This window comes from Periplaneta americana, chromosome 17 (assembly GCF_040183065.1).
Source record: "Periplaneta americana isolate PAMFEO1 chromosome 17, P.americana_PAMFEO1_priV1, whole genome shotgun sequence".
In the NCBI taxonomy this organism is placed as follows: domain Eukaryota; kingdom Metazoa; phylum Arthropoda; class Insecta; order Blattodea; family Blattidae; genus Periplaneta; species Periplaneta americana.
In genome coordinates this window covers 72,525,384-72,552,475 of record NC_091133.1, presented here as the reverse complement: position 1 = coordinate 72,552,475, position 27,092 = coordinate 72,525,384, and the positions used below count along the sequence as shown (strand labels likewise).

At 34.9% G+C, this 27,092-nt stretch overlaps 2 protein-coding genes across 11 annotated transcripts in view; both read left to right on the top strand.

Annotated features, from left to right (window-relative positions):
- The window catches only part of osp (myosin phosphatase Rho interacting protein outspread), a 720,049-nt gene extending 711,690 nt beyond the window's left edge, over nucleotides 1-8,359 (top strand). For 6 of the 9 annotated variants that reach the window (XM_069816125.1, XM_069816128.1, XM_069816126.1 and 3 more), the window contains 2 exons: nucleotides 3,924-4,037; nucleotides 6,468-8,359. In XM_069816125.1, the coding sequence (XP_069672226.1) occupies nucleotides 3,924-4,037; nucleotides 6,468-6,607 (254 nt within the window). In that variant the 3' untranslated portion in view covers nucleotides 6,608-8,359. The remainder of the gene's footprint in view (nucleotides 1-3,923; nucleotides 4,038-6,467) is intronic. The other 3 variants (XM_069816131.1, XM_069816127.1, XM_069816132.1) reach the window with 3 other exon arrangements.
- A 5,912-nt stretch (nucleotides 8,360-14,271) lies between these two features.
- LOC138693013 (mpv17-like protein) lies at nucleotides 14,272-26,561 on the top strand. Of its 2 annotated transcripts, none has more exons than XM_069816524.1 (4): nucleotides 14,272-14,510; nucleotides 16,822-17,109; nucleotides 18,159-18,290; nucleotides 19,373-26,561. In XM_069816524.1, exons 2-4 carry the CDS (start codon nucleotides 16,852-16,854, stop codon nucleotides 19,544-19,546), a joined length of 564 nt encoding a protein of 187 aa, XP_069672625.1. In that variant the 5' UTR covers nucleotides 14,272-14,510; nucleotides 16,822-16,851; the 3' UTR covers nucleotides 19,547-26,561. The 2 variants fall into 2 exon arrangements, with proteins under 2 accessions (XP_069672625.1, XP_069672626.1); XM_069816525.1 differs by lacking the exon at nucleotides 14,272-14,510 and adding an exon at nucleotides 14,517-14,718.
- The last annotated feature ends 531 nt before the right edge of the window (nucleotides 26,562-27,092 follow it).

Sequence of the window (27,092 nt, the reverse complement as noted above, 5' to 3'; positions counted from 1 at the left end):
TCCTGCAATCTTTAATGAAAGGAAAGTCGTTTCACAATTTTTCTGTAAACTGAGCTGACATCTTTCTGTTTAAGACATTTTGAATAGCTGTTACCCAGTAACTTATTTTTATTTTATTTTGGCATATCCCTTCTCACCACTGTTGAGTCTCTCGTGCACCTAAAACAGGTATCAGTAACATTTTTATAGTAAGAAAACTGAATTTCATTAAAGTACTGATTATGATTTTATTTATATGTTTTGTACGCTCCTTATGTTCATAAATAATGTAAACGACAAAGCTATATCTTTCTGTTTTCCTCCTCATTTAACTCTTTACTTTCCTAGGTTTCACGCGTCTGCTCAAGATACGTTAGGCTGTAGTGTACATTTACTCAAGCCATTCTCAGTGGTCTAGTAGTTACTGTGCTTGTCTCTGGACCCGAAGTACGCAGGTTCAATCTCTATTAAAGATGATGGATTTTTAGGCAGGAACAGGGGCGTCTCGTCCTTTGGGGCTTTCGGGGCTCAGCCTCGCATGAAAATTTGCGTAATATATTATTTCAGTTATTTACGAACAACTCTCAAATATAGAGGAAGTCTCATTCTCTTCATAGTCAAGGTTTGGACTTCATTTGCGCGCAGGAGATGCTACAGTCTTCTATTGTAGAAGCGACAGATAAATTCTAGCCCGGAGATGCTAGATTCCCAATACAGACCTTACGAAGAGAGTATGACGTAGTTCCTGGTTCAGCATAGTGCTCAGTGCACGGAGATGCTAGATCCTATAACACAGATGTTGCGAGTGAAGGTGCCGGGAGAGGGACGACTGTTGGGGCTCATTCAATTCTGTTGCGGTCGCGTTCATATCGCGGTAAAATAGTGTAGTACAAGTAAAGATACTGTAATTTTATGAGCAATAATGAAATGAATTTTTTTTAGTTTTAGTACCACGCATGACAAACTATAATCAAACAGCCCCTGACAAATTCTAGGCCACGAGACGCCACTGGGCAGGAAGTGTGACTTTCACCAGCTAAAGAGGAAATAGAGATGGCTGCATGCAGTTGAATTTCTGAATGTAGAAGATCCCTTTGTTCATGCATTTCTATATCAGAACCATCATTGCTCTATTTTCAAAAGACATACCGTAACTACAAGAACGGTTGTTTATTTCTGTGATATAATGTAAAAATGGGGGCATGTAGATTCATAATGTCACCAGTCACTGTCATTGCCTTCTTTGTACACACCAGTTGAGAAGAGCTAATGTCAAATTGGAAATAGATCATCGTGACAATAGTGAAAACAAATATAAAAAAAGTACTAGTAAATTATGCTTTATAGTAAAGTCCTTACAAAATCAAATTTTAATTATAAATTTATTTCCTCTAAATTCAGGATACTTTTAGCTCTGACAAACTTCATTAGGTCACTAGGACTCTCAGATAGAATCAGTATGATTTCTAAAAGTCTGGGATATAACAGACAGTGTTTCGAAAATTGGATCTGAACCAACAAAGAAGGTACCAGTAAATACAATCTTACTAACATTTTTCTGTATGACAGTTCTTCATTGCTTCTTCCCTTTTCAACCCAAATGAGTAAGTGTACACTGGTTTATCTCGTTTATATTTAATACTGTGATTTTTGTTGGACTGTACCAAATAATGTATTTTTGAGCTAACCAAAATTCTTAATTTCTTGCAACATTAGCAGACTCGCTCTAATCAAGGCATCAGAAAAGAAGATTGAATCAGAAATAAGCCCACACTTGCTCATTGGACATCTCTAGTTTCTTTGTTCTTGTGGAAGTTTGAATGTAAATATTAAAATGCAGTAGTTTAATCATCTAGAAGAAATGTTCTTCAATATTAATAATATAATATTTCTTGCACAACAACACACTTAGACATTTATTACTTTCTTTTCATAATTTTTTATTCCTATGTAATTATATACTATGTGGAATTAATAATTAACGTACTTTTTCACCACGTCTGTGGCTGAAGCGCTAGCGCACTGATCTTTCATCCAGGTGGTTTGGGTTCGATCCCTGCCAAGCCGTGATGGAATTTGTGGTGGACAAGGAGATGTTGCAGAAGGTTTTTCTCGAAGTATTAGCGTTTTCCTCCGTCATTACACAAACGCTCTCCAGTGTACCCTAATTTCATCTGTCATCTGCAATAGTTAAAAAAGTCCACCGCTGTGGAGTAACAGTCAATATGTCTGACCATGAAACTAGCGGGTCAGGTTCAAATCTTGATTGGGACAAGTTACCTGGTTGAGATTTCTTCCGTGGTTTTCCCCCAACCCACTAAGAGCAAACCCTGGACTCATCTCGCTAGCATTATCACCTTCATATCACTCAGACGCTAGATAACTATAGCAGTTGATAAAGCGTCGTGAAATAACCAACTAAAAAAGAGTTAAAAAATAGGCTGGGGTGAAGTCTTGATGGCAGTATGTATTTTCTGTTGCTGATATGGGAAAAGCATGGGACTCCGGGCCCTGTGGTGGTTTATCAGGATTTTGTCTGGGGATGGGGACTGGCTTTGTTAGAACTAAGACAGGATGGCATACTTGTCAGCATCGGAGTCACGAATGCCACTCAGATCACTTGATGACGGACTTCGATAATCATAGCAAATATAGGCGCACAATGGGCCAAAGTAAGCAAAGTGCAAGGATTCGTTCTGGGTCCATCCCCTAAAAAACCAAGCTAAGACAAACATACTTGTTCAATTTCTGAGACATTCATAGATGAAAACAGTGATAGGATTAATCAAATTAATTTAGTTACACTTTATAAAAGACTTCTATTGTTTTCTGTCCCTCAACTCATTTTTAATACCGTAAGTCTGTCACTTACTGATACGACTTCGATATGTGTGATTTAGACAGCTCTAAGCTTGGGTTGATATTACGTGTTTAACAACTGCTATATCAATTATTGTTATTTTACAATCAGATTTGTATAGATATATGCTCATCTATGTTCTATACAGTATATCTTATGTAAATAATAATTCAAACTTAATTCTTTCTGAAAGCTTTCCTCTTAATGTAAATAATATATTACATTCTTGTTCACAAAGAAAATATTTTAAATAATAAAACATAAGATTCTATCTAGACTTCATGTGAACCACTTATTGCACTTGTGTCGCTATGAGGATGTAAACTGAGCATTAAAATAATATTTCATATTACAATCGAAAAAAACAATGAATCTCTAAATAGAGATATTCTAATTATGTAGTAGCCCATTTTCAGTATGTTGTATCAATAGGAGCAGTATTCGCTATTATAGTTGGTTTTATTCAGTGATATCCATTACTTACAGGTTTATCTATTAATCCGAAATAATTGAAAGTGCAGTTCATAATATTATGAATTAAATTAGTCAATTCAGTTCTTGGCCTTTGTAATTTTATGTCCATTTTTGTTTCTACTTGTTTTCAGACTGATTTGTTTGAAATAAAGTGCCTTGTTTGTGATTCCACAACTTTTCCAGTAATTAAATAAATTCGTTATTCAGATAAGCTCATTGTTTGAATCATATTGCAGATTTAAATGAGATTGCAGTCTTCTCCAAAAGCTTTAACATAAATGAGTTTTAGAATATATGCATGATAATTGAGTACTTCTGCTGCTTACTAACATTCTTGCGATATAACCATTTTAGTAGCATTTAACAACTCTTTTGCTAATCCTATTGCTTATTATACAACAGCCAACACATTGTGCATGCCCTTTTATTATGATAAAAGGCTTCTTTTTTTTTTTTTTAAATAAAATATAACAATTTTTAATGTGGCACAGAATAAGAGGGTTGGATGTAATTGATCTTTTATTTTGGAGATATACAAAAAGAAGTACAATTATTAATTAAAACTGACTAAGATTGATTTGGTAAAGAAAATGGGAAACTTGATTATTAGGTACCCAGGTCAGTGCATCAGACCGGTCCCAGCCGAATGGTATCACAAAGGACCAAGGTTCAAATTCCAGCAAGAGCAAACAGCGCAAGGAACCGTCAGCTCTCGCCACTGCAGGTTAGGAAACACGATTGGAGACAAATATTTATGGGGAAATAATGTAATAAGATGAAACTGTAATTATATTTATAAATAATTGTGTATTACTATATATACATTATCTTTATATATTAATTATTTAGTAATGTAGACTTTTTAACATTTGAAATATGTTACATACACACTTAAAAACATTTCATAGAAATATTTATAGTCTTCAAAAGGAAGTAGTAAGTTTTCTTATACTTGGGTATACGCTGTAGTCTATATAATTAGGTTTATTTTTATATCATGTAATTTATAATTATGTATAATTGAGAGGAATTTGTTATCAATAAGCTTGAACGAAAGACATAAAATCTGAATATTTACGAAAGAACATACAAATAATGTATTCTCTGTGTTACAGGTTTATTTTAAGTATTATGTAAAATAAAAATTAGAAGATAATGTTATATGTGCCAGAAATTGATTAGCCTAAAATCAAATTATAGAAATTCGATAAATATTTGCAGTAAAATTGTATACCGGTATCTAATTTGAATCAACTCTCCTTTATCTGCTGCTTGCATGCTTCTGAAATACTATTCTTTTGACTAACGTAAGTAGCGCATTCTTACAGAAGCTTGCATTATCCACACACATATTTTGCCGTTATTTGCAGTAGTTCTATCTATTATATTTAGAGGGTTACGCTTAACATGCTTTTATAACTAAGATGAATAATGAATTGTTAAAGGCATTCATTGACTAAGAAAAGGCATTTCATATGGTCAGCCATCAGCATTTGTCAAATACTATATTGCAACAGAGAGGAGTACCAATTAGTGAGAGCCATTCAAAACCCATATACAAATACAATTATTTAGATCAAAACAAAAGTTGATATTAGTAGGCTCCATATTGCAGATAAATATCAGGTTTAAGAGTGCTCTTTATCATCATCCATTCAGTTAAACGAAATCATTAAAAATAATAAAGTGTGAGTACCGAAATTCATTTTGGTTTAAATCGAGTTGATATTAACTTACGCACTTAGATATAGAATAGCTGAAAGCATGACTTGCATGAATTTGCCCTTTGAGTGTTGCTCTCAGATAAAAATTTCCTGCTTTGAGTTGAAAAATATTTGCCTTTTACCAGCATGACACAACATCAAAGAACGGATTGCTTCTCTTGTTCTTGCTTACCAATGCACTCATATTGGATTTACTTATGTTGGATTTCTGAATATGCATCATAGTTTGTATTGAATATGATTAACTAGTTTACATTGTGAGAGGGTTGTTTTGATTTTTTTCGATAATAAAATTCTTTAGGAATTAAGGCTTAAAGAACTTCAATATTTATTTTAAATAAATACTCCCAAATTAAGTAACATAGCCCGCAGAAAAATAAAAATTGTGAAAAATAGTACCATAATAAATATTCATTGTTTACAAATTGAAACTGCTTCTAAATTTGAGAATAATGGAAAGTACTATAATAAATCTGCTAGCATCTGGATAAAAATTTGTTTGAGGGTCATTAAATTAAAAAACAGTTCACTCTTTGTCAGTTTGCCTGAATTAGGTTTAAGTGGTAATGTTCAAATGTTTTGTTTTAAGTACCAGTATGGATGACTTTTTTGTATTTCAATCCAAAATTTTACGAACGAAAATTAAAATTGTTTAAAAGTTTATTTTAATATTAATGAAGAACAATACTTGTTATGACTCTCATTAGAATTGAAAAGTATTAACTCTACAGTTTTTCTTATGGTAGATCCGTACAGGATGATACTGTAATAGAATAGCTACTATGGATCACATTTACCAATATTCTTAATAATTTATGAAAGATGTGCGTTCATATTTTGCAAGAGGTAATGAAATCAAGCGTCATTAATTCATTATCTTCCTTGCCTTCATCTTTTCTTTATCGTCATCCTTTGAGAAATAGTACACCATGTTTTAATACACTAACACCACCATAATTTTAATATAAAAATTATGTGAAATGATATAAGAAGCTTTGGAAATGTAACTAGAGTTAACGTCTGTAGAAAAACAAAATTATTAAGGACAAATGTAGTTGGTTTTTTTTAAATAAATTTTAATGTGAATTTCATCCAGTATTTCCACACTGTTCCTCAGCAAGATTATGATAAATGTTTAAAAGTTAAATGATTTGTCTATAAGTCTTTATGTTTATTTTTCATGAGATATTCACTTCTAATTGCATTACATCTATAGGCTTAAAATTATTCCATGAAATAGTTTAAAAGAAGACTCTACTTCAGACTTTACAATCCATCACTTGCTCGTATTAAAACAAAGATACATTTCACAAATTGTTTTGGCTATTAGCATTAACAGTTATTTAGTTTTTAAATCTTCTAAGTTAGTGTTTGGTATAATACAATATATTGGTATTTATCATAATTGTTTTTTTTTTTCTTTTTTACAGAATTGATGCGGTCTCCAAAGAAAAGCTGTCATAGAAATTCATCATCGTCGACTTTTTTATCGGTTGCTCCCCTCCGCTCCCCCTCGCCCAACCCCCTCAGCGGGATGGTGGCAGAGCGCAAGAAGATGTTCGAACCCTAAAAAGTAGCAGGCTTGTTCGAGCATTGTCTGAGGAGGGGAGGGGCAGCAGTCGATCTGAATATCGGAATGTTGCACGGCAAACAGCAAAAGCCATGTTGCTTGCCGCAAAAGGAAATGCAGCAGCAAATAATACCAAAGTGCAACATACGATTGTCGGTGATAAGAGCTCAATTAGTGATATGTCATCAAAATCACGAGTAAAACTACTGCAACCACCAGTGCTGGAAGGTGGAAACTTGAGTAGTAAGATCGGAAATGATAAAGAACTCAAGTTCACGAGAATTGTAATTGCCAAAACAGCAACTATAAAAATGAAGAAAAATAATTGTAATGAATAATTTAACATATTGCTTAAATACCAAAACTAATTACACAACTTGGAGTAATCCAAGATTATCTGCTCAAGCTTCTATGACTTCTTCCATTTGCATTAACTGCTTTCAGAAAAAATGGCACGTCACTAATATGTTGGGAATATGTTGATATAAATTACAACCTTTGATGGGGCATTATTTATTGTTCGTTGTTGTGTTATTATAAAATATATGAAAATAAATATTGCACTGTTGGATTTAGATGGGTTTCATATAAGTGTTGATTGATTTCTACTTCAGTGTAGAACTAATCCAAAATGGTTCTTCTTAGGCATAAGATACACAATTTAATTATATGTTTAACATTCACCAAATCTTGTCTTCAAAGAATTTGTTGCTCACTATTTGTATGTAATGTAATTATGTTAACAATAGAATATTTTATAGTGTGTTAATAAGATGTTTGTAACTTATCATTTGTGTTCTTTTCTCATACTGTAAACTTAACCATCTTCTGATGGGGCATATACTCAATTGTTGTTGTTGGCATTTTGTCAGTGTGAGCTGTTGTGATGTGTTAAGCTTTATGTTGTTTCAAAACCACCCCGTTAATGTACAGATGCTGCACCAATCAAATAAGGAACATAGGTTTTGCACACTTAAACATGTTACTAACATTATTGTAGATTTACATTGATTGACGTACGGGCTTGTTAAAATGGAGAGTTTATTGTTAAAAATATACAATAAAAATTTTCCTGGTAGAAGAATATTAAGTTTACTATCGTGAGAAATTAAATATAAGAAGACTTCGCCCTCTCTCACAGATTTAAGTAGATATATTTTCTCTTCTCCTTCCCCCCGTATTAATTAACTTCGTGTGTGTGGTGTGGCCATTATCACTTGATTTGTTGTTTAAAAATTTTCATTAATTTGCTCAGGTATGTTCAATATTATAGTAGTGTAGTTAATTTGTACATTAAGCAAATAACACACCAATTGTCATTATTGATTGGGGCCAAGAGGTAGGTTCAGTCAAGTGTAGAATATAGTGAAATCTTGTGTAAGCATACTTCGACTTCCTTCCTTTCCTAAAGTCCATGGATTCATACATCACCCACCTTTGTACATTTTCAGTATGCTCAGTCTTCAACACTGAACACAAAGATATTAATTTAAGTACAAGTTTCAAATTGTATAAATTCTTACCAGAAATAATTGTATTATTTGTGATTGAATCTTTTGAAGTATCATAAGAGTGAAATGATGTATAATATTTGTGTATTGTTTCATTCTTATGTGGTTGTTTAATATTTTTGAAATTCCATATGTATGTTTCTTTGGTACAGTGTATATTTGTGAACTAATGGATAGTTAGTAACATTGTTACTCAATGCAAAAAGAATGATATAAATAAAACCTGAAGTCGTGAATGAAATCGATGTTATTAATACCTTGTGCTTTCAAAACCATGACAAATCCCTCCATACTTATAATTTTTTTTTGTAATTGTTGTACCTCAATAAATCTGCCATTGACCACATGAGCCTCCTAGGCCTGGGTCTAGGATCTCACTTTGAAAGGAGCAGCCCTCAACAGTCCTCTTTTATTTTATTTACTATTTTTTTTTTTTTTTTTATAATTTTCGGAATGTCTGTTATAATTTTCGATACACTAATGTCAGTATAATATTAAAATATTATATCATTATGAGTATTATGACCAATATATTTTTAGAAAGAATTTAGATAAGTAATGTTAGCAATCGATAGAGGTCAATGTTACTTTAAGAGAGCTATTCATAAAATAACTTCCGTTTTCATATAGCGTGCATAACAACAGAAACAGTGGCGCTGCTCTTGCGTTGGAGTGTACCTTGAAGCAATACGTGTCGAGCAGCAGTAGAGTCAAGGACGTTTGTTCCTTTCTGAGCCACATGCTGTCAAAATGTATGCTGCAATTGCAAGTCCCGCCAGGTGTGAGGTACGTTCTGTAATAAGATTTCGTGTGGCTGAAAGCTAGTGAAATCCCTCGCCAACTTTGTGAAGTTTATGAGCCAGACGTAATGAATGAAGGTGATGTAAGACAATGGTGCCGTATGTTAAAAAATGGGCGAACCAATGTACATGATGATGAGAGAAGTGGTCGACCGAGTATCATGAATGCAGATCTGATTCATTTGGTTGACGAAAGGGTTAGAGCAAACCGCAGGTTCACCATGTCGGAGCTTAGTGAGGATTTTCCACAGATTATTCGTACTCTTCTGTACAAAGTGATTACCGAAGATTTGGGTTACTGGAAACTTTCTGCCAGATGCGTGCCTAAACTCCTTTCTGAAGAACAAAAGGCTAAGCGGATGGGAGCAGCATTGTCCTTTCTTGAGCATTACGAAAGAGAAGGTGATGCTTTTCTCGATCAGATTGTGACAGGAGATGAGACTTGGATGCGGTATGTGAATGCAGAAACAAAGCTTCAATCAATGCAGTGGGGTCATACTCACTGCCCGAAAAGACCCTCAAAGTGTCGTCAAACACTTTCCATGAGGAAACTCATGGCAACTGTCTTCTGAGACAAAAAGGAATTTTGCTAGTGGAGTTCTGGAGAGGAATGCCACAATTAACGCTGAGCGTTACTGTAACACACTAACAAATTTGAAAAGGGCCCTTCAATACAAACGTCGTGGCATGTTGAGCTCTGGGGTGATTTTCCTGCATGACAATGCCTAGCCGCATACAGCACGTCGTACTGCGACCAAACTGCAAGAGTTCAACTGGGAAGTATTGGATCATCCTCCCTATAGCCCAGATTTGGCGCCTAGTGATTACCATCTCTTCATGCATATGAAGACGTGGCTTGGCTCGAAGCGCTTTGATGATGAAGAGTTTAAAACCAGCATCGTAGATTGGCTTCAGTCGCAGGCAGCCGAATTTTACGATTGCGGAATTTCAAAGCTCGTCAAATGCTACGACAAGTGTGTCAATGTGACTGGAAACTATGTGGAAAAATAAACTAGGATATATACTTTCAAACGTATTGTAACCCAATTCTGTAACGTCATTCACAGGTTTATAAAAAATAAACGGAAGTTACTTTATGAATACCCCTCGTATATTTTAATCCTTGAATTGGCAGAAATTGGCACAGAATGTCCAGGACCATGAGATACTCCCCCCCCCCCCCAAGACCATTGAAAACTATTGCTGTGAATTGTAAGGCAAATGTGAAATTTAAAATTATTCTTCTCTCCTTCAACATAGTATTTGTAGCCCAATCAATGGTTCATTGTCCAATTTTATAACAATTTTAAAGCAAGACTTCATTCTGTTTGAAGACCTGGCCAAGAGTTCCTCTGTCCACAGCTGTGGAGTAACTCTTAGTGTGTCTAACCATGAAATGAGTGGTCCTGGGTTAAAATCCTGGTTGGGACAAGTTATGTGGTTGAGGAGAAACAGAAAATAATGAAAAGTTGCCGAGGTGTTTCATAGGTTCTCAGTGGCGTAGCATGAAATTTTGAGCAGGGGAAGCTAACTCAAGTTGTCTTTCATGCAATATGAGAAAACGTATTACAAAAATACAGTCTTAAAATAAATAGTAGTCAATTTCAAGTCAGCAGTCGAAGATTGGTTGGAACATTGTAAGTAACACCAATAAGGCATGACCTCAAATAATACGTAATAAAATATGATTTCACGGTTTACACATATCTCTTAACAAATAGACACATATACGTATAACATTATATATATATATATATATATATATATATATATATATATATATATATATATATATATATATATATATATATATATATATAACGTCATACTTAGAGAAATCACAATATTAGTATCATTACGTAAGTATGCGTCTGTCTTTTGGTTGTGTCCTTCATTGACAGCAAGGGAGTCTGTCATTTGTTTTTTAAATCACACTTTTGTTCGTAAGTCGGTCTTGATAATACAATTGTCCTACAAAAATTCAAGTAAATTAGTGTCAGGAACTGTTATTTCGCTCATTATTTATTATATCAACCACAATGCACACTAACACTTCAACTGAACACAACTGACGAAAAGGGATAACTCGGAAACTACTTATTTTAAATGTTAAAGCTAGCTTCTTTGCGAGCCTTGCGACTAGGGTAGCTTAGTTAGAAAGGGATGGAAAATCTGCGGGGTGGATTACACAGAAGAAACCGGTCTGCTTGGAAGCTGGTGTGTGCAGGCTTCTTGTTTACTGCTGCATCACAAATCATCCTGGTCTGCCGCATCGCAATATTTAACGCGTAAATATAAATTCTATTAAAATTAATAAATAATTTTCTCCATAAACTGCAGGTTTATTATGAAATTATTATTAACTGGGGAAGCTAAGCTTTTTAGCTTACATTGACGCTACGCCACTGTAGGTTCTACAGATTCAGATGAAGATTCTGATTACCATCAGACTTACCTGGTTGAGATTTTTTTTTAGGTTTTCCCTCAACCAATTGAAGCAGAATTGCTGGGTAACTTTCGGTGTTGGACCTCGGATTCATTTCGCCATCATAATTATACTTCCCCTCTTTCATCATCATCTCCGTTTTTTTCCCCCCTGTATTTCGGGCTTGCTTCAATGTATAGTCAGCCTGCCACCTCCAAACTTGGACCCCTTCGTATGTGGTCATTAGTTGCTGGTGGGTAGTGCTGTGTACCGTGGGTCTTCCCTGGGACTCGTAGTGCTCGTAGACCTGGGGTTGAGGGACTGCAGTGATGCCTATGCGGAAAAGTAAAGGGATTCTGTAGGCTATAGGGGAGTTCAGAATTGGCTTGCAGGGGAATCTATAGCACAGAGGACCTTAAGGAATGCACACCATTTCATTCCGGTTAATATAATGGGCCCACCCAAGCAGCCTACGTGCGAGAGCAGTCCCCAGTCCATGCCCCTCTCATCAAGAGGGTCTAATAGATTAGAATAGAAAGAGTTTCTCTGGAGTTTAAACTGATGCATTCGATGAAAGAAGAAGAAGAAAGGAATGTTTACAATTACGTAGTGAAAGTATCATCGAAGAAATAACACTGAAGACTGGATCAGACAATTGAGGAGTGTCAAATCAAAATGCCCTAGTCCATTTCACTTTCTTACATATTTCCCCTCTTTTTATGATCGTGATTAATCAATGTTGTTGGTTTGCTTTAAAAAGTGATTCCTCCTTGTCTACAAGAATATTAAAATATGTATAAACTCTCCTGTCTGGTTCAGTTAGTTAATGGGGTGTAAAAAGGGCGCGTCAGCTCGTCAATGTTAATGTTATGTTTTATTTAACGACGCTCGCAACTGCAGAGGTTATATCAGTGTCGCCGAGTGTGTCGGAATTTTGTTCTGCAGGAGTTCTTTTACATGCCAGTAAATCTACTATCATGACCCTGTCGCATTTAAGCACATTTAAATGCCATCGACTTGGCCCAGGATCGAACCTGCAACCTTGGGTATAGAAGGCCAGTGCTATGCGAACTCGCCAACCAGGTCGACCGTCAGCTTGTCAGTGACTATTTATCTAAAATTCTTTGAAAAACATAAACAATAGCATAAGCTGAATGTCAACACGAACTAAAAACGTCACGTTAAAAGGAAGTATACAAATGCATTACTAACAAGGTGATTCGTAAAAAATTGTGAAATAAACAATTCATAGGGAAGTTAATTCTGCTTTTGTTAAGAGAAAAACAAAAACAAAGCAAGAAAAACTGTTACATCTTAAAAAGACTAGCTTTTAAAAAATAATGGATAGACACAATGCACGTATTAATTTAAATAAGACATACGGTACAAAACATATGGTACAGTATAAGAAATCAAACTTACATATAGGAGAACTATTAGCAACAACCACTAAAAAAACTAAAAAAAGAATAATAAAAACAGCACAATGATACACTAAAACAGTGGAATATGACGTACAAGTTTCTTCCTTTTTTTTCTCACTTGTACAGAGGAGGGACCCGAAGGCTGAGACTTATTGTGTTTACCACTCCTATTCTGTGAATGACTGGTTAGCCGAGCGGCTGTGCTCTTGTATAAGTATAGCACACTGCACCGTGAACTTAACCCGAGCTATGGTATGGATAATGATGATATGTGAATTAATGATGGTGAAATGAGTCCAAAGTCCAATGTAGAAAGTTACCCAGCAATTCTGCTTCAATTGATTGAGGAAAAACCCCGAAGAGAACCCCAACCAGAGATCACTTGTTTCACAGTCAGATGTGCTGTTACTCCACAGCAGTAGACATAGTTTCCTCCTTACTGAAATTTTCTTCTGCAAGCGAGCAGGGAACTTGAATATCGATGGAAGAGCTTCTGGTTTGAGTAATTTTATTTGCGCTCAAGGGCAAACTTGATAATGTTAATTTGTGAAATGACTGCTAAATGCAACTGTGTTTGGAAGGCAACCAATTTTTCTTCCTATTGCTTGGTTCAATTGTTTTGGGATACTGGTATCTCTCATTCTTTATTCTTCTGAACAACCAAATGCCACACAACTTTTCGCCATTTTTATTACTTTTATTGCGCATATAGAACATGACCCACACGAAAGACTGAGAGCCCCTTTGGACGAGGCTACTTTTAGAAGCACCGCTGAATTTCTGTTGCTTGTGAATAATTTATATAAATTAGGGCGTTTCAGACACAGCCAGAGCCACAGAATAGTGCCACTGCAGATGATCTGGGTGATTGACTTCACCACTGGTGGCGACCACTAAAAGTGGTACTCTCCATCGCGACATATGGAATTAAATTGTAGGTTTCAGACGGGGCCACAGCCACTATTTTAGTGGCGTATCTGTGGCACTGTTAACGGATGACTGTTTGGGCCACCGCAACGACAGTTATACAGCATATTGTGCTACAGTGTCTTTTTCTTTTTTTTTTTTTCGAATTTCATTGATAATTCCTGCTAGAATCTCATGAAATGATTTCTTTTAAACATGCGAAAATACGAAAAAAAAAAAAAAAAATTATAGTTTTCATAATGTAAATCATCAAATAAAGTCTGAAAAGTCCTCGATTCTGTCTTTCCAAAACCAATGTATGGATCCAGAGTTTTCTATTTTTACGTCTATTCTTCTCTGTATGAGCAAAGCTGCCAAAAGTATGCTATGTCCATGTTCACTGGAAGACTGAAAAATTCTCTACAAAAATTTAGCGGAGTTTCAACGCACGTTTGCAGCGCCACTAACGCTCGTTCACAACGCCATTTACGCGCGTTCGCAACGCCACCACAGACGCCACTATAGAGCTCACTGCCTTTTAATTTCTGATCACATTTTTGCGCAGTTGGCGGCGCTGCTTGTGCTGATAATCTCTGCTGTTATTGATTATAGTGTTTTTCCTTGATTCTTTGGTTCCCCCCGACGTGTTTAACCTATTGTGTAGCAATGCGTGAAATCTGAATGCAATATCAATATGAAATTATGAACTTGCACTAATATAAAAAAGGGAGAGATTATAGATATGTATAGCAAATAAATCGCATTGAAATTATTTGCAAGACTGTGTTTAGGAAAGGGGGAAAAAAACAGCAATTATGAACTTAAATAGTGAATGGGGTAATTATTATTCTATATTAGATTTCGTAATGTAGCCTAAATCTTATTCCATGAGGAAACTACATAATCATATTGCATAATTTCAAGTGAATTGCTATATGACTTGAAGTAGAGTTGGACATTGAACTGATAATATTTGTTTCTATATGAAGAGACTGTGTCTGAAGAACAGCAGCATTCGGATCTTGTTAAAAAGAGGAAATTTGAGGTAACCGAGTAATGTAAGAAATAAGAGGTTAATAATTACTTCACTTATACTATTTATAATTGATTAAAATTGTCAGTTTTCGTCTTTGGAACTTCAAGACGAATGTAGATTGCATTTGCGTTTGGGAAAGGCGAAATTAAGGTTACCAGTATAAATATTCAATTGTGCATTGTTGAGCTGCTAATCTTATTCAACAATGCTGAAATCTCTAACCTACATTTTATTGTTTGACCGTCACTTCTGAACCATAAATAAATGCGCTCAAACCGACATTAATATGGAAAATATTATTTTTATACTGGTAATTATGTATCGACGTTGTCATGACCGGTAACATAATTACCGAATTGAGACATCATGCCGTTTTGAAATATTCTGACGAAGGATACCTACGGTTGTAAGTTATCTCTTAATTCGGAACACTGTAATCATTTGTCCTTTATTTTCACTTGTGATACAGATTTTTAGCCAAGATAGTTTGATTCTGTTGTTAAGTCTGTTCTATTTCAGTAAGGTGTTTCGGTCATAGGTGTAAAGAATAGACACTCTTGGATGAAAGTCGAAAATATTTTTGGTATTTATTAATAGTTGTGTTACCAAAGAAAGGTAGAATACTTGGCTTCTAGTCGAATCATACATAGATACCATAAAAATTACAAATTGAGCGCTGACGCTAATTTTGCACCAGAATAAGGGTGGAAAGTTGCCGTGAAAGTGATAACCAGAGGAGATGCGGGATCGCCTTGCATGTAAGTTTTTGGTACATAGATAGGAAGCAAGTTTTCGTAAGGTCTAGTATCAGTGACAGGGTAGGTTTGGTTTTTGGTGTGCCTTGCATACTACTACTGCTACTACTTACAGATCATTTGATATTTTTTTGTACCAGTGGCGAATATTCAGAGCATGCTACGCATCTGTAGGTCCTAATTTAAAAAAAAATACACACTCTATAGTTCAGATTAAGCATATTATTATTGTTACAGTTATTACTATTGTATTTATATTTATTTTTCTAGTTTTCTTTTCTGCGCTAATGTTAAATAGTTTAACCAGGTTAGGGTGCATGCAATTATATGCTCTGTATGCAGTATCCGAAAAAAAAAATGCTCTCTGAAACCTCGGGGTGTAGGCTATTACTGTTCACAGATCTCAGGAAAGCGTCGAGTAGAGAAAGGGTTAGGATGAATTACCAGTCAGTTCAGGTGCCATAAAAGCAGAAGGTAACTCTGCATGTTATACGGCAGTGGGGGACTGACACATAATTTTCTACCAGCTTGAGCGTTTATTTTTATGGTTATTCCGACAGTGATATTTTTCAGCACAACAGGAAATGGACACCGTTAAAAAGAAAATAAAAAAAAATAAAGAAGTCAAAAGGAGGATAGAATGGCAAAGGAAGCCTTTAATAGAAAAAGGAGCATCTTCTGTGGACCTCTGGATAAATAACTAAGGAAGAGACTAGTGAAGTACTTTGTGTGGAGTGTGGCATTGTTTGGGAGAGAAACATGGACGTTATGAGAAAGTGAAGAGAAGCGAATAGAAGCATTTTAAATGTGAATATGGAGAAGAATGGAGCATGTGAAATGGACAGACAGAATAAGAAACGAAGCTGTGTTGAAAAGAGTGAGTGAAGAAAGAATAATGCTCAAATTGATCAGGAAGAGAAAAAACAATTGGTTAGGTCACTGCTGAGGAGAAACTGCCTACTGAAGGATGCACTAGAAGGAATGGTGAATGGGAGAAGAGTTCGGGGCGGAAGAAGATATCATATGATAGACGAAATTAAGATAAGCGGATCACATACGGAGACTAAGAGGACGGCAGAAAATAGGAAAGATTGGAGAATGCTGGATTTGCAGAACATTTGTATGTGCGTGCGTGCGTCCATCTTTTGCTCTGAGAAGGACAGTTACATGGCACTGTATTGAATCCATTTGTTCACAAAATCATTTCACATTTAGATGCAGCCATGTTTACTGCGTCGCTGTTGTCAGCTTTATTTAATAGATCAGAGGAGAGACATTCTGTGGATGAATATGTTTGTAAGATTTATAATATGTCCAATTTTATATGAAATCCTTACTGTTTCGTTTTGCTTTTCAGGACACGCACATTTAATAACGAAATTTAGAAATGAGTGGTGTATTTTCAAGAGTGCTTGTTTTCTTCAACAAGTATCCCATGTCAAGAGGAGTTGCAACGTATGCAGTAATTTGGCCTGTATCGAATTTGTGTCAGCAGGCCATAACTGGGAAAGAGAACTTCGATTTTCGACAGGCTCTCCGTTACTGCGCATTTGGTGCATTGTATGTCGCACCTACACTTCATTATTGGGTTAAATTTTCAGGATTGATGTGGCCACAGATGACTCTCAAAATTGCTTTAACAAAGGTAATTTACTGTAGACTCAGTATGATTTGGGGCTTTCAGGGTGTTCAGTGTGATGTGAAACTTTGGATATTTGCTCTGTATCATGGATGCGGAGATATCCAATGTATCAGAACTATGTTTTGACTTTATCATTAGGAAAAACAAGGATTGGAGGAAATATACTGGGTGAACCGTGAGTAATGTCATTAATTTCAGGGGGGGTTACTCTTTGAGATATTTCAGACGAAAAAGTTTAATACGATTTTGTTGGTTTTTGCTTTCTTTTCGAGATAAAAATTGTTTTATATGAAACATTTCATTGCGTGTTTTGCATAGGCCATTGATTCAATTCCCAATATGCTCACACAGGAATATCACTCTATGTTAAGAAAACTTGTACACCATTCGAAAGAGCATCCTGAAATATGGTGAAATCTATAATATTACATCCTGTGATGCACATATGAATGAGCTGGGGAGAGTTAAAGAGGTGGGGGGTCTCCGCCATCCAATGAGAGTCTATTTACATTTGACCTGTTTCTGTGGTTTCTGATGTACATTGACAGCATGTAATGGATGTATATTCTAAACTGAATTCAGCAATTACATTAACCAGTTGTGTGTATTAGTTCATTCATGTCACTTAAAATTGCATAATTTTGCAAGTGGTCAGTTTTTTGGATCCTGGTGAGGGAAATCTGTGTGCGTGTTTTTTTTTTTTTTTTTTTTTTTTGCACGCACTAGTGTGTATATGTGAGAAAGAGGAGGCGAGAAAGAGTAAAAGGGAGGGAGGGGGGGGTAGAGATAACAGGAAAAAGAATTCGATGCATGACATTTCTTGGAAGAAGGTTACTGTTTTTATAATAAAATTACACTGAAGCTACATTATCCTGTGCTTATGCTGTTCCTGAAATCCTGTAGAGAGATTTTGGAGCTTATCTTCCAGAACAGAACATTGTTCTGGTTGCAGCATATTTTTTATTTCCGCCATGTAATTATCTTAACATGAAACTTTACCCAACAATGTGTCCTTTATCGTTTAACAGCTTTTCTGATTTTTGTATTGACAGGCCTTTGTGGAACAATTTACGTATGGTCCATTTTCCAATGTATCATTCTTTTATGTAATGAGTCTCTTGGAAGGAAAATCATTTGGTGGAGCAGCAAACGAAGTCAAAGCAAAGTTTTGGCCGACTTATCAAGTGAGTTAATTTTCTGGTTATTACAAAAAAAATCTTATGTTGTTAATACTTCTTCTTCTCCTTTGGGCTAGTTTATATAGAAACAAATCGAATTATTTTGTTTATTTAGAATATAGTTTTAGTATTTTATGCAAAACATAAACAAGGAAATTTGTAAAAATCTACTGATAAGTATAATTGTATAAATGTCTGTATTTGTATGACTTGAGGCTTTCCCGCCATTTGATGTGGAATAACTCTCAGGTTCTCAGCCAGGTGAGTTGGATAGTTGCTTCCAAGCTTTCGATGACTAGCTCTGTCACTTCTTCAGGGAGTGAAGTGTTATGGGACCATGTCTAGCCGGTATATAAACATTAATAGGGCTTCTTGCTGTGGGTCTATCAGGAGCTAGTTCTTAGATGATGGGCTGTTAGCCCTTCACCCAAGCTGGAGGACCAACTGCTACTGCTTATTCAATATATTCGCAGCAACCCTCCATATCTGGAGGCCGTCTCCTCTAGAGGAATAATTAAACAGATAATTGGGAGATAAGTAAAAACTTACATGTCTTTATTGGTTTCCCTTAAAATAGTCACTGGTTTCGCAAGCATGCTAAATGACTTTTGGGGATCACCATGCTGACCACATGTTACCCCTGTACTGGTTGAATGATCTTTCACCTTTCCTGAGGTATGTGGATTTGAGGCTAGTAGTTAGTTGGTAGGCCTTGGCCCTCCATTGGCTGTCACGCAACGGATTTGTTTTGTTTAAATTCTCAGGTACCATTGCCCAGTACCAAGACATATCAACAAAAAAAATCTATAAAACATTGTGATTGTTCTATAATTGTACGTGATGGGGCCCCTGGCATGGTCTAGTGATCAGTGAGTGGGGCACATCCTCCGAGGCTGCAATTAGGCATGGTTTTTCCCCAACTGTAAGGTGAATGTCAGATAATTCCATGATGAATCCTCGCACTCATCTCGCTATTATTGTTCTATTAAGAAAACGTTTGAACACTGTTTTACATGATTATTTGTAATGTTAAAGTCCTACATTGTCTGTACTGTAATTTTATCTCATATAAATTGCTTTGTTTACAGGTTGGAGTTTGTGTTTGGCCAGTTGCTCAAACCATCAACTTTGCTCTAGTCCCAGAAAAAAATCGAGTTATATTTGTTGGGTTTTGTAGCATGATCTGGACATGCTTCTTAGCATACATGAAGCAGTTGGAAAGGAAGAATTTAGAGACTCCTCATCTACATAATAGTGTTTAGGCTCAAAATTGTATTCTATTTAATTATATGTGTTTGTTTGTGTGCGTAGAATAATGTATTCCTTTTCTGATCAATATTTCAACTCATTATATTTTATACGTATTTTATAAGTGACGTATATTCGAAGAAGTTCCGAGATTGAATTCATTGAAGAGAAACCAGAAATAACTTAAGAATTCTGTTTATTTTAAGTAATGTCTGATTACTTACCTATTGCTCTTTAACACAATAGACCTTAGGCCACAGTGCGGTCAGTTGTACCACCCTTCTTCACAAATACCTATTGCTCTGCAAATTTGCCATGTTCAAATCTACATTGTTAGTAGATGTAACAGCTCGTAGTTATGCTGTGTGAGACATTTCTGTGGGCAGTTCAGTTGTGCCAATGAGTGAACAAAATGCACGTTAAGTTTTATGTGAAGCATGGGAAAAAGCCACAGAAACTTAACTTAATTAAGTATTATTATGTGCACATGAGTTTGAATGACATAAACATCTTTACAAAGAACGGAAGACAATAAGAAATGGTGACAGATCTAAGTTAACCATTCCTACGCACACTTTTAAGAATGTTGTGGGAGTCGGAGATCTTGTGGGGGAGAGAGAGGAGGGAAAATTAGTGTGTGAATATTGTCGTAGAAGTTGAGCATCAATCAGATTGCCTGCCCGAAATGTTGCATGAAGATCTAGCAAAGAGAAAACTGAATGCTAGACTTGTATTACATAATATAAGTCAGTAATTATCCTATTCTTCTCAGAATCTTTGTATTAACACTGCATTGTGTGGCTACACCTTTTGTTCAAATGTCTCACTGAGTATAATAAAAATATGTTGCAACAAATACTGATGCAGATGTAACAAGCTAAAATTTGCACAGCAATAGAAGAAGAGTAATAATGCTTCACTGGTGCAGAAACTGAAATCGCAGATAGTCCTGATTTGTCTGCAATAAATTCAGTGTTGGAACTTTCCAGACAGATTTGAGATTTTATTTGAGGGAGATCTGTAGAAATGATAATTAAGTTCTGTGTTTCCAAAAATTGTCAGAACTTTTAAAAGAATAGTAATTATACATCTTATTTATTTTTGTAATGAATTTTTAGCTATAGGCACATTGAACATATGGATTTATAAATATTAGTAGTTCAAAGTTTTCTTGCCATTTAATTAGGGATAGTATATTGTTGCACCGAGATAAGAGTTTGTAAATAAAAAAATAATGGTAATACGTAGAAAATAAACTAAAGTGATATAAAACAACATGAACCATTACATAGTGCTCAAAGGTACACAAGAAAATGATATAACCGGTATTAAATGAAATGCAAGATAAAAACTCGTTAAGCACAACTACCATATACTGTAGGTGCAAAAAAGAGAGGAAATTGCAAGGTTATGTAGGCCTACTCTATATGTAAGCATTACACCAACAACTTATTGTACTTACAAAATTTAATGTCATTTATAATTTAAATTGTGAAGTCTGTGATATCTACTAATTTGCCTACTTATGGTGCAGGTAACTCACAGTTTTCTTTCTGTATATTCACTAGTAACTCATTGGGTTACTACCTTTAGTAGCGCAAGTGGCATGAGATGCAAAAGATCAGTAGTTTGATAGAAGAAAGCAAGAGAAAATAATCTTACAGCCTGTAACTTTCGTTTGTAGGAAATTGATTTATTATGAAATACAGTCTGATCTTTAAGTCGCCCCACAGTTGTGCAATAAGCAATAACCTGCTAGGTACGAAGAATGTAATGGTAATTCTGGCTCTATGTTAGCATTAGTGTAAACAACCATTCACGAATGATTACGAATTCCTATTGGTTTTGGGACACTGACAGACTGGTTGAAGTGAATTTAGAGAATTGAGTAAAAAGAGATAAAACCAATAATAATAGTAGTAGTAGTAATAATAATAATAATAATAATAATAATAATAATAATCATCATCATCAGATTGGTTTAGGTTGAAGGAGAACCTTTGCATAATGGACTATCCCTAATAAAATAATAATAATAATAATCGAAGGTGAATATCCACATGTTTCATTTTATTACGGTACATTTTAATTGAAGATTATTTTGTCACTGAATTTGTGTAATTTCTTACTTTCAATTTGAGGTCATCAATTCTTCAGGGTTCTCTTGATATAGGCCTACTCCTACTGCCGACTTAGTAGCATCCCGAAAGAAATAATCGGATGGAGTAAGATTATGGGATGTCAGAGGCCATGGACCTTGCGAAATTATCCTCTCTCCAAAAATGTCTCCAAACAATAAATTCATTGATGCATGGTTTGTATGAGCCATAGCATTATCCTGTTAAATAGAACCATTTAGCAGCTATTCTTCATTGAATAAATGAATGGAAACAAGAGTATCATAACATTAAACTTCAAAGCAACGGTCCTTATAAAAAGAAACTGGGCCAATAATTCAGGATTCACACCACATGCCTATTTTATCTGGATGCAGCTGGGTTTTTTTCACTGCATGCGGGTTTTCAGATGACCAAATTCTGATATTTTGGGAATTAGCGTAACAGGTGAAACCAGGCTTTATCCATAAAAATGTTATAACCAATACTTCAACACCATGGCACCAAATCATCCCCTGAAACCGTACACAATAATGAATATGCTGCTCACGTTAGTAGGATTGGTTGTTCTGTCATAAACATTTTCATCCTTGTTATTACACACACACATACACACACACACTAAAGAAGACAGTCCAACCCTGACTGTTATCTGCAACCCTTTTTACGATGGAGCAGGGTATGTTTTCTTGCCCTTGATAAATTCTAAAGAAAGCTACCAACTTCTCTGCAGGTATACTTTGCGCCATAGTACCTGCTGTACTGTGGAGGGACTTAAAGATCACAGTGTAGTTTATATTTTTATTAATATGTTAATCACTTTTGAGTTCTGGTGGCTTGTTAGATAAATGTTCATACTAGATAATAGCATTGGATGGCAAGACTGAGCACTTCTATTATGAAATTATCTTGACTCCATCATTGTGTCTTTGTGCAGTGAAATTGAAGAAAGGGAAACAAGGTTATGGGCATAGAGACCAGAGTGTGATAAAGAAATAATGGCTAAGTTAATTGATTGTAGTTTCTTTTGAACATTTCTGATTCATATTGGCTCATATGACAGGGGATTCAGGAGCCTGGCATGAAATCCTGAAAATGACAAGAGGCATTGTAAGTGGATTCTTCTAGAGTAAAACAGGAGATTCATTGAGAGATAAGAGCCAAAGGTGGAGTTAGCAAGTTCTCCTACGAAGGCGAAAAAGTACAATGATGAGATGAGTTCTACCCAAGAGATGGGGTGTGACATCATTTTGAAAAGTCGCTAAGATAGATAATAGCATTTTGTCACAGTGTGATTTTTGTGTTTGGATGATTCTTGGCGATTGCAAATGCTTCTCCTCAAAGCTGATGGATGTTTATCACTCTTCTGCAAATTGATAAACTGGTGCCATATTGTATTATGTCAACAATAACTGATTAGCATGGCGAGTATAACACGTGCTGAGCAGTGTTATCACGATGTATGGGGGCATATATTTGCCCAAGAATGTTTACGATTGATTAGGTGAATCATTGTGTTGGCATGGCTTGAGTATCAAAGAGTTGCCGATGTTAACCTTTTGAGTGGTACAATAATTAATTAGATCCCATTATATTGTTTTTCAGCTTATTATGAATTCTCTGACTTGCATCTGTCTGTAACTGTCACGTACATGTATGTACAACAGTGTCCATCAGTATGAGTCACATAATATATCTGTCGGAGCTGTGATTTTCGAACTATAGTCACAGTCGGAACCAGTGACAAACCTATCAAGACCCATTTTATATTATATACTCTATTTTTGAGTTTCTGGAAACTTCCAAACTGATATTGCTGAATTTGGCTTCAAGACTTAGCTTTCTGTAAAGCTAGTTTGAATAATATTAAAGGGAAAAATTGTTTTGGGACCAGATATCGAACCTGGGACCTTTGGCTAAGCGCACTGTACCATTGAGCAATCCAGGAATGATACACAATCTGAGTCCAATTCTTCCCCTTTATGTCCACATACCTCAAGTGGGTTGACCACATTATGGTCCAGCATGAGTGCATACTAAACTGTATGACTTTTAATTGTGTTTTTTTGTTATAACGCACATACACGTTGATAATGCTGAATTTGGCTTCTAGACTTAGCTTCCTGTGAAGCTGGTTTGAATAATATTAAAGGGAAAAATTGTTCTGGGACCAGATATCGAACCCGCCAATGCTCTAATCACTGAGCTATCCAGTAGCTCAGTGGCAAAGATCCAAGACATCCAGAAGGATCAAGATGATAGTTCATTTCTAGAAAGAAAGAATAAGACACTAGTTACTGGTGATCTTGCTGCCTACCTGTATAAAAAAAGAGTTATGGCTAGGCCAGTGCGCTCACAAAATACAGGTTGTATCAAAATGGATACTTCATGTATCCACAATAGTATATAAATTACTAATATCATATAGAAAATGGTCTACAAATTCCTGATAGTTTGTTAAACTGGCACTGTACACGTTTTTATGTTGTAGGGTTTTCCTTTTCTTCACTAAATTCACTCATTGCACAAGTTACAGTAATATTAAAGATACGTGGAGTCACTGAGACATAAAAGTGAATATTCAGGTTTAAATAGACAATAATACACAACAGACTGAAGATATTTTGGAAAGCTATTGCAGTGATTAATAAAACATTTAGAATTGTCATTAAATGTTTGAAATACATTTATAGATAGAACGAATTTAATATTCCTAAAAAATATATATTTAGATAAAAATGTATTATGGTAATATAGCATACTTAACTGTCATTCGTAAGCTATTGGGCCTAATGGTTATTGAAATTGATTGTAAGAGATTACTCCACTTACCATTTATCAGATTACAATGCAGAATGATGTAAATCTGCGAATTATGCTAATTTTCAAACTTACTTTCATGTCAAATATTGATGAAAGTATATTCCTCTCATAAACTGTTTGATGACCATATTGCCAATTTTTTCTCATAGATAATTTGATTTGCACTTTTTTCTGCCCGTAGAAAATTTACATTAACATAAAACTGATTAAATTGTATTTTTTTTAATGCTTTTGTAATTACCACTTAGCTGCATATATATATATATATTTCAAATTTTCTTCTCAGAACCATTCTTGGAAAGGCAACGAGAATATTGATTGCAGCTATTTTCCACATAAATGTACATTCCGAGAATTTAATCTAGTCATTCACAAGATGTTAACTTTATAGTAAATATCGTTATTTATTTATTGAGTTTAAAAGACGAACAAGCACTAGTTTATCACACTGTATTACACAATACAGTTTTCTATAAAGTACTATATTTTTGTCTGTAATGTAACATATTTTAGTATTATCAGTATAGCATTTTGGTAGAGTCATTTTCTTGGATTGTGGCTATTATGAACACTGATGGCATAGTTGTGGCACATACATCTCTAGAGAAATCTCGCACAGTTCCTATGTATTTCTGCAGGTATATCTGTAATTTTTTTTTTTTTTTTTTTTTGGAATCAAAGTGCTTATGTTTGCAACTGTGATAACTAGGGATGGATTTTAGCATATTTGCATATTTTATTCCTTAGTTGCAAGTCATATGCTAATAATATATTGTACCTGGCAAACTTAGACGACCCCAGCTCAGACAGCAGAGTGATGTGAGGTCGTCTAAGCTTGGCGAGAACAATATAAATGTGTTTCAAGTTATTTGCGACTCAAGATTTTATAGTGGATATTTATGCATATTTAAGGGATTAATGCATATTTCAGCTTTTAGCGCACATAAAAGCATTTTTTTTTCTAGTGCTTAAACCAAGATTCAGAACACGGAAAATTAGCAAAAATGGAATACAGAAGAAATGCAGACATTGCAACACATTACAGATATATTTTATTTATTGTAATATGACAACATACAGACAGTACACTGTTATCAGTGAATCATTGTGTGCAATTTCGCGGGAATCAACAAAGCCCTTTAATGTTGAAAGGAGCTTCGCATCATTTAAAAAGATTCTTGTTTGTAGACAATATAAAAAACTTGTTAACTAACAGTTTATAAGAATATGCAACTCTAGCATATATAAATGAAGTTACTTCTCATTATCCTGATGTATAACAGGAAAACCATCAATAATAGCAAATTGCTTAAAATTGAAAAGTTATTGTTTTTCTTTTTCAATTTTAACAGTGCATATTTTGTTATTTATAGTGCATATAGACTGGTTTTTTTTAAGTACATACGTGTATGAATATTTGGCCTTTTTTTAGTGCATATAAATTCGTTCCCTTCTATGTTATATAGTAACCTTATACTTGTTGAAACATTTTCAGAAGTTTTGTTATGTTGCCTAATGTTTGGCAGATTTTAATACGATTTTACGTCCAAACATTAATATTGTGAATTTCGCTACACCACTGTAAGACACTTCGCATTGACCTATTTTGTTTTCACAACTATGCACATAGTTTTGTACATTACTTGTATATACATTACATTCTACGATAAACTACAAAGCCGCCAATCCAATTGATTCTACTAAGTGTAGTATATTAATCGTGTACAAAAAAACTTATGTATATTAGACTACTGTTCATTCAATAAGATAGTTTGGAAACCATTGTCATTTTTCTGGTGTCAAGTGAATTAATAAAACTAGGCATTTATAATATTTCGAGGTAGAACATGTATAATTTAAGCATTTATTTTCTGTTGGACACGAGCAGTGCTCAGAATTTATTATTATACAGTTTGTAAGACATATTTAATTTTACATACATATTTTGTTATATACCATACATAGTTATATTTCATTGCAAAAAATATTTGTGTTTATGTACTGAAATACACAAAGGCAGGCAGGACCAGCCTTTAGTTGACTACATGTTATAGCACTTAATGAGAATAAAAAATATTTTATTAGCAAATTGGTTTCGTGTGTTTCATATTAAGACATAGTTCATAGTTTTCTGCCCAAGGGCAGGTCCTTCACTGCAAACCCAGCAGTCTCCAATCTTCCTTCTTTTCTGCCATCATGTTTCTGCATACAATCCGTGTATCTTAGCAATAATAGTAATAATAATAATAATAATAATAATAATAATAATAATAATAATAATAATAATAATATATTTAACCTGGCAGAATTAAGGCCATACGGCCTTCTCTAACACTCAACCAGGATAGTGTTATCTATTGTCTGAGATCATCTTCTCCCCCGAATTTTTTTTCCCGTTCATTTCTTCCAGTGTGTCCTTCAGTACGCAATTTCTTCTCAGCCAGTGACCCAGCCAATTCTTTTTCTCTTCCTGATCAGTTTCAGCATTATTCTTTCTTCATCCACTGTGTCTAGTGCACAATCCATTCTTCTCCAAATACACATTTCACATATTAATACAGTGCAAGAAATATTTGTTCGCACATAGTCTTTAACGTTTTTTAAGGTTTTACATTATGTA